Here is a 7,897-nt window from a genome sequence, read left to right as displayed (position 1 = left end):
CAAGCGGGTTGACGTTTTTCCTCAAGGCTCGGCCTCCTTAGCGATGAAATAGCAAGACTTTTTAACCGCGGGCGGAGATGTATGATAGTACGAACCGTTGACTCCGCGCTAGCTAATTTTGACATGGATACCCTTACCCTGAATATTTTATTTCGCTTCCAGTTAGGTTAATAAAACAGTACATATAATGACTCACTTAGAAACACCGTGAGTCCGTGACAATCAAGAAATCTTCCCTATTGTGTTACTTTATAGACCAGTGAAAGCGCCTCGTGCATAAAAGTGTCGGTCCGCTCAAAGCGTGCAAGAGGAGTGTCGCATGCGACGGGGATGGGAAGCGGTACAACACTGAGTACGACCGCCGGCGGACGTCTTAGATCAATCACCAATAAAATGTTTAATTGGATATTTACCCTGTTCCGTATAAGGGAGTTACCGCGTGGTCCCGCGCCGGCCCGTTCCTGGTACCCTTTTCGTTGCTGTCCAGAACAATGAGCCATATACCGGTCGAGGAAAATGGCCATTAGATTGAGGAATGCAGTTCAGATTTTAATACTGAGGACAACAAGGCATAAGATGATTCAGTGACTAATAGGGAGATTGGAGGATAGTGTGTGCGCCGATGGCAACACAGATGAGAAAAACCCCGAGTTGCCGGTTTGAAATGCAGGCCGACCTGAACAGTCTTGTATGACTTATTCATATCCGATTCGAAATCGCTAAACCTGGCTCCCTTTGAAAAGAACTACCGGGTCGTTGATTCATCCAAACAGCGTCTTTTTAAGACAATGCAATCATGCATTGGAGATTCTAAATGGAAAGCTCAACGAGGCGGTAGGCTGAAGGTGCTTCCTAAGCAACTTATTCCAATGACATGATAACCTTTCAATTTATGCTGACCATAACAGTCATAGATTATTTGTGAGTAGCGACTTCTGAATTGATGTATTTCGGGCTGCAAGCTAGTCCGTCGAATGGCCTAAATGCAAATGGCTGCATTTAGTAAAACTGTATTTGTCCTATTATCACATCTGGCTAAAGTGTATCAAGGCTACCTGTTACTTTTTTACTTCACGCGTGCTTAACGTTCCTTATGATGTTCTTCGAGCTGTACTATGTACCAGGAACTTTTAGGGGCATGATTATTTGTATAGGGCTGCTGTTTTTAAGCACTTTCATACACATCAGTTTCGTATTTTAATAATATTCCACATTTGAATCGCGCATTTGAGCTTTGAAGCCAATCTTTTTCGGCACAAATCATGGTAAGAATGCTTTGTTGATAACGTATTTTTAGCGCGTGACCCTGCTTATCGTCAGCTGTGTTCGTTTTTCTCTCTCGCGTGTAGTCTGATAAAACATAAATGTTCATTGGCTTTTTATCAAAACAACATTTACTAAAACAATAATTATATTATACACACATCAATAAATGGCACAACATAACACAAAACATCGTCTCACACATGCTACGCAGCAGCGGCGACGCGCGTCTGCCGCCGCCGCGACCCCACGACGAACGAACGGTCCACTGGCCACCTGCTGCTCTAAAGCTTCGGTCAGATCCGGCTGACGACGCTCTCGACGCTCTGTCGACTATGTAAACTCTATCAACTGTGTCTTTTGTTTGAAATATCTCGACTCAATCGACTCCTAACGACTCCATCGACTCCTAACGGCTCCATCGACTCCTAACGACTGTCAACTCCTAACGACTCTACCGACTCCATGGGCTCTGCCCAACAACGGCTGGCGGCCGGGCGCTCTGTTACAATATCCAAACACCCTCTCTACCCGGCTGATTAGTATCGCTCACAAACAAAGTGTTTCTTGTGGTGGCAGGCGATATCGTGCCAGGTGATGCCGTCTCCCGGGTAGAACCTGTTCAGCACGGCCAGGCAGTTCTCGTGGCCCTCTGCGTTGTCGGGCTGCGGCTGGCGCAGCTGACCCACGCGTCCCCAGTTCTCGTGGCACACGTCCCGCGGACTGTCGATCTCGCACACGGGTGTGGTGTCCCGGTCGGCCCACATGAAGCCGCCGTTGGGACCCTGCTTGGTGGCAGACGTCCAGTAGTACGCCACCGCTGAAACAGAAATATCGCACGGTCAGAGCCCTGGCAATCAATTGATATCAATGTCAAAAACAGCAATGATGACACAAAAATATCAACGACCGTCATTCAGGAATGCATGCGTGTCAGGTTACATATAACCTAGCGCATACTCACGGAAGGGAGCGTTGTTGAGCAGCTTGCTGATCTCGGCCTCCTTCTCGAAGCTGGTGAGAGAGACCAGCCGGAGGCCGTACCGCCGGCACTCGTGGTCGGCCTCGTCCCACGTGTAGGTGCGGTGGCTGCCGCTCGCCCACGACACGTAGTACTTGGTCGAGCCTGGGGATGGGGTAGACAGGTGTTAGTGGAAGTTTTAGCAAATTCTGCCGATACTTGGCGTTGTATGATCTCGCAGGCTGGGACCAGTGGAGCGGGCCTTTAGGCGCGAAAATTTAATTGCTAGGTGATATACAACAAGATGTCAATGCAGGTTCAGTAAAATGTCTCAATCGTTCTCTACGTTTGAACTGTTTTACATTTCTGAAATTTCTGAAGTACTGGAGCGATGTAATATTTTGGGCGATGACTCCTATATTTTCACTGGTATCTAACCTCTCAAATCTCCTAAATATGGGAGGGTCTCCAAAGATTCATGATACCCACCTTGGATGACGGCGCGGACGGTCTGCCGCAGCTGTTTGCGGCTATCGAACGACTGCCGGCCGGAGGTGGTGGGCGCGAGGCGCTGACGGCCCACGAACTTGGGTCCACTGCTGCTCGCGCTGCTGCCGCTGCCCGACGGACTGGACGGGGAGGACGGCGCACTGCTCTGGAAGGAAGGTGAGCTGCCGCGGAAGCTCTGTGAGGAGGGAGCGCTGGCCTGGAAGGAGGACGCAGTGTTCCGGGGACCCTGCGTGTTGCTGTGAGAGGATGGGGCGCTGCTCTGGAGGTGAGGCGCGCTGGTCGAGAAGGTTTGTGCACTGCTCGGGAACGTTTGCGCACTGGTGCGAGTGGACGGCGCACTGCTGTGGAATGATGGCGCACTGCTGCGGAAGTTCTGTGAGCCGCTGTGCGATGACGGGGCAGTGCTGCGGAAGCCTTGAGCACCGCTGTTGAAGTTTTGCGCACCGGTGTTGAGCGTTTGCGCACCAGTCTGGAAGTTTTGAGCACCACTGTGCGTATTCTGCGCTCCACTGTGGAAGTTTTGAGCTCCACTGTGGAAGTTCTGAGCTCCACTCTGGAAGTTTCGCGCTGCACTGTGCGTATTCTGTGCTCCACTGTGGAAGTTCTGCGCTCCACTGTTGAAGTTTTGCGCGGTGGTGTGTGTCGAGGGCGAGCTGACCCGGTACACCTGGGGCTGCTGGTAGTTGGTGGCTGCCGTCACTACCCGCGGAGCACCGTAGGAGCTGCTCGGCCGCGCTGCCACGTAGTGCGTGCTGGGCCGGTGAACACTGGCGTGGTGGGAGCTGCCGTGGAACTGGGCGACGCTGGAGACCAGTCCGAGCAGCGCCAGACCCAGCACCGACCTCAGAGCAGACATCTGACGACAGAAAACAGCACATCCGTCAGCAACACTCGAGCCACGGAGCGACTTCAAATGTCAGAAACATATGGATGAAATTGACAACCATTGGAAATTAATGCAGAAGAGCAAACTTGTATGTATGTATGTATGTATGTATGTATGTATGTATGTATGTATGTATGTATGTATATGTTACAGGCAAAGTGAAAACTCGGGCATTTTGCAAAATGCCTAGGCAATTTGCAAAATGCCTGACCGGCTGGGCATTTTGCAAAATGCCCAGGCAATTTGCAAAATGCCTGACCGGCCAGGCATTTTGCAAAATGCCTAGGCAGTTTGCAAACTGCCTGGCCCACCAGGCATTTTGCAAACTGCCTGAAATTATTTTCTCAGGCAGTTTGCAAAATGCCCGACATCGAACTCACACCAGCGACGATGCGTAAGCATTATTGTAAGTGCCGCTTACAGGGGTTAATCACAAGCGATACGCACCAAGTGGGAGGACACACAGTGAGACATTCTCCGGGTAGCGCTGCCGAGTTCAGGGTCACTGAGCCCCAGGCAGCGGCCCGACCGCCGCGCCGGCTGCCGGGCGCCCGGCGCGGTTTTATCGGTAAACACGCGTTAAACATGGTAATGTTTCTAAGAGCCTTGATGACTCTGGAAATACTTTGGGTAGATCTGATCAGAAAAGAATGTTCTTTCGATGTATGGTAGTTTGATTGGCGGGCCACACGCCTACATTATCAATGCATTGTGACTGTGTAAAGATGAACATGTCCGTTGAATGTAAAACTTGTTATTTCTAAGCGTCTTTTTATTATAAAGGTGTGCACGTGGGTCGTGGATGACCAAAAACTTGCTTTTCTGGAAAATCCACATGTTCTTTCAGTCTATGGAATGTATCTCATCGCATTCCAATGCATTGTTTATAAATGCTGTTTTTCCTGAAATGTACCAAAAATGGCTGATTTCTCAAGATATAGACTATTTCTTTCCACGTGACACGTGATTAACAAAAATGCTTATTGGATACGATGTCTCTGTTCTATCGATCGAGCTGGCAACCCCGTGTCACTGCGGCCCTCTGTTGCCGTGATGTAAGTAAGCACGGGAAGCGAAGAATGTCGGGTCAATATTCGGCCGGTCGCCGCGTTTTTCCGCGCCCATGTTTTTTTCTGTGCCCTGCTCCGCGCCCCATCACAGCATTCGTACACACGCACGGCTACAACTCCGTATACGAAAAGTATAGGGAGACGTTGGCTCAATCTACACAGTCCGTTCAGTAGTGGCTCCATCTCGACGGAAGTGGCGGAAGACGTGGGTATATTCGTAAATATTGAATGTGGTTGGGGCTCAGGCACATGGGAACGACGTGGTCAACGCCTGTGGTAAACAAAAACGGTAAAATAAATCAATCACAACTCAGGCATTTTGCAAAATGCCTGACCTGCCAGGCATTTTGTAAACTGCCTAGGCAGTTTGCAAAATGCCTGGTGGGTCAGGCAGTTTGCAAATTGCCTAGGCATTTCGCAGAATGCCTGGCCGGTCAGGCATTTTGCAAATTGCCTGGGCATTTTGCAAAATGCCTAGCCGGTCAGGCATTTTGCAAATTGCCTAGGCATTTTGCAAAATGCCCGAGTTTTCACTTTGCCTGATATATATATATATATATATATATATATATATATATATATATATATATATATATATATATATATATATATATATATATATATATATATATATATATATATATATATATATATATATATATATATATATATATATATATATATATATATATGTGTTACAGGCAAAGTGAAAACTCGGGCATTTTGCAAAATGCCTAGGCAATTTGCAAAATGCCTGACCCGCCAGGCATTTTGCAAAATACCCAGGCAGTTTGCAAACTGCCTGACCCACCAGGCATTTTGCAAACTGCCTAGGCATTTTACAAAATGCCTGACCCGCCAGGCATTTTGCAAAATGCCTGGGTTTCCATATATGTATTCCACCGTTTTTGTTGACTACAGGCGTTGATCATAAACGTTCCACTGCGACTGACCCCACAACACATTTCACATGTGTTGTGGGCACATGTGACACATTCCACGGTCACGAATACAGGGTGTCACGAAATTGTTGCGGGATGTTGTACTTGTGTCCCGAAATATATTATTGCATCGTAGTTGCGTCAGTGTTCTCCAGCACCTCGCTGACAATTTATCAGCGGCCATATGGTCTGTACCCGCGGCACCTGGTGAAGCTCAAATAGGCCTCTGTAGCCCATCATGTCCCAAACGAGAATCTCCAGTGCCCAGTGGGTGCTTCATCGTCTCGACGGTGCAGCGCCTCTGAGCTGCTGTTGGCCCAGAACTGCTTGTCGAGACGGTTAGTGACTAAGAAGAGCTCTAATAGCCGTTTTCACGACGGGCTATCCGGCGAGTGCACCTAATTTGACGAAATCTGCACCTAATCTCTTTTACAGCAAATATCTTTATTTTATGAATTTATTTCAGTGTTTTAACCGATGATGCTGTCTGATAATATGACAAAGGAGGCATATACGCAATTAGTACAACCCTAGCTGATAGCTACTAAGAGACACACTGAACCTAATTTGGCCAAATATGCACCTAATCTGCACCAGATGTGAACCAAATGTGTACCAGATGGTCGTCGTGAAAACGGCTGATATCGCCTCACGGCCTCATCATTGAAAAGTCTGAGTCTCTATAGTCCTGAATGGTCGAGTTTGTTGGGTTTTGTCGAAATCCAGCTGCATCACTTATGGATGACGGTAAGTCAGGGTTGCAGCCTGAGGTTGAGCGGCTTCAGCTTCAGTGTAAAATCTTCAGATACCGGGGGATGGCTGATTTAGATGCCGAGTGCCCTGGTCGAGATGCCCTGTTGCCGGACCCGTTCAAATTACATCCATTCAGCCCTCAGGAGGGGCATGGAGGGACAAGACCGCGCCAATGGCGTATCAAATTCGTGACCCTGTATACCTACGTCTTGCGTGTCGAGGTGGAGCCAACGCTGAATGGACTTGAGCCACCGTCTCCGTACCTTTCGTATATACGGAGTTGTAGCCGTGTGTATAAAAGCTGCGATGTCCAGTATTCTGCCCTGGTGGGCAACTGTTCCGGCAGAGACAATTGATTATGTACCTAAACGTGTAACAATCAAATTTTCGTAACTTGGAAGAGTACTCTTTTCTGATCAATATCCACCCATAGTAGTTTCAAAAAGCCACCAAAAGCTCTTAGAAACAGTATAATCATTGTACCGAGCGCATGTTTACCCACGAAACCACGCCCGGTGCTCGGCACCCGACGGCCGCTGGGGCTCAGTGACCTGAACTCGGCGGCGCTACCCGGAGAACGCAGTGTCCCCTCACTTGGTGCGCATTGACAGCGATTAACTTTTGTAAGCGGCAGTTACAAATGATGTTTACCTATACATCGTCGCTAGTGCGAGTTTGATGTCAGTTATTTTGCAAAATGCCTGGGAAAATATTTCAGGCAGTTTGCAAAATGCCTGGTGGGTCAGGCAGTTTGCAAACTGCCTGGGCATTTTGCAAAATGCCTGGCCGGTCAGGCATTTTGCAAATTGCCTAGGCATTTTGCAAAATGCCCGAGTTTTCACTTTGCCTGTAACATATATATGTATGTATGTATGTATGTATGTATGTATGTATGTATGTATGTATGTATGTATGTATTGTATTACCATCATGGACAATCCACACGGGGCGTGGCGCCTACAGTCCAAACTTAAATAACTCAAAGTAATATTCGGTAACTTGACTTGATGTTATTGCTCACCACCATCTGTCGAGTGTAGGTGAAGCTGGAAGACGAACTGAAGAGGCAGCAGACAGTTGTGACTCAGACGCGCCGGGCCGGTCGAGGGCCACCTGTACCGCACGACACCGAGCGGAGGACAGCGAGTGCTGCCCGATCCGGGCGCCGACCGTCTTTTGTAGTCCGACCTCCGGCGGCGGCCAGTTTTCCTTTATCATCACCGCGCCCCGCGCTTCAGCGGTATCTGCATCGGAGCTTGCGTCACATAACTGCTTCGTAGTGTTGTTTTCTACCGCTAGCGGGATGTTTCATCCCAGAGAGATGGTGCAAGGAGAGCACTGATTACCGTTATTTCTGTTACTGGGTGCATTTCTTAGCTGGGGGGATCCATGTGATCGCAAGGCACCTCGCAGTTGCGATCAAACGTAAGTTGAATCGGAACAGGTATTGGAGGGATCCATCACGTCGTAGGCTAAGTAGATACGCAAGTTGTATCGCAAATGGTGAAGATAC

General features: G+C 48.6%; 1 protein-coding gene across 1 annotated transcript; it reads right to left on the bottom strand.

Moving 5' to 3' along the window:
- Positions 1 to 1,393: 1,393 nt before the first annotated feature.
- Positions 1,394 to 7,578, bottom strand: LOC122365189 (nuclear pore complex protein DDB_G0274915-like). The gene is made up of 4 exons (XM_043336185.1): positions 7,406 to 7,578; positions 2,714 to 3,590; positions 2,228 to 2,389; positions 1,394 to 2,083 (listed from the first exon to the last, which is right to left on the bottom strand). Exons 1-4 carry the CDS (start codon positions 7,409 to 7,411, stop codon positions 1,803 to 1,805), a joined length of 1,326 nt encoding a protein of 441 aa, XP_043192120.1. The 5' UTR covers positions 7,412 to 7,578; the 3' UTR covers positions 1,394 to 1,802.
- Between the last annotated feature and the right edge of the window lie 319 nt (positions 7,579 to 7,897).

This window comes from Amphibalanus amphitrite, unplaced genomic scaffold, assembly GCF_019059575.1.
Source record: "Amphibalanus amphitrite isolate SeventyFive unplaced genomic scaffold, NRLGWU_Aamphi_draft 000721F_arrow, whole genome shotgun sequence".
NCBI lineage: Eukaryota > Metazoa > Arthropoda > Thecostraca > Balanomorpha > Balanidae > Amphibalanus > Amphibalanus amphitrite.
This window is presented reverse-complemented; position numbering and strand designations above follow the sequence as displayed.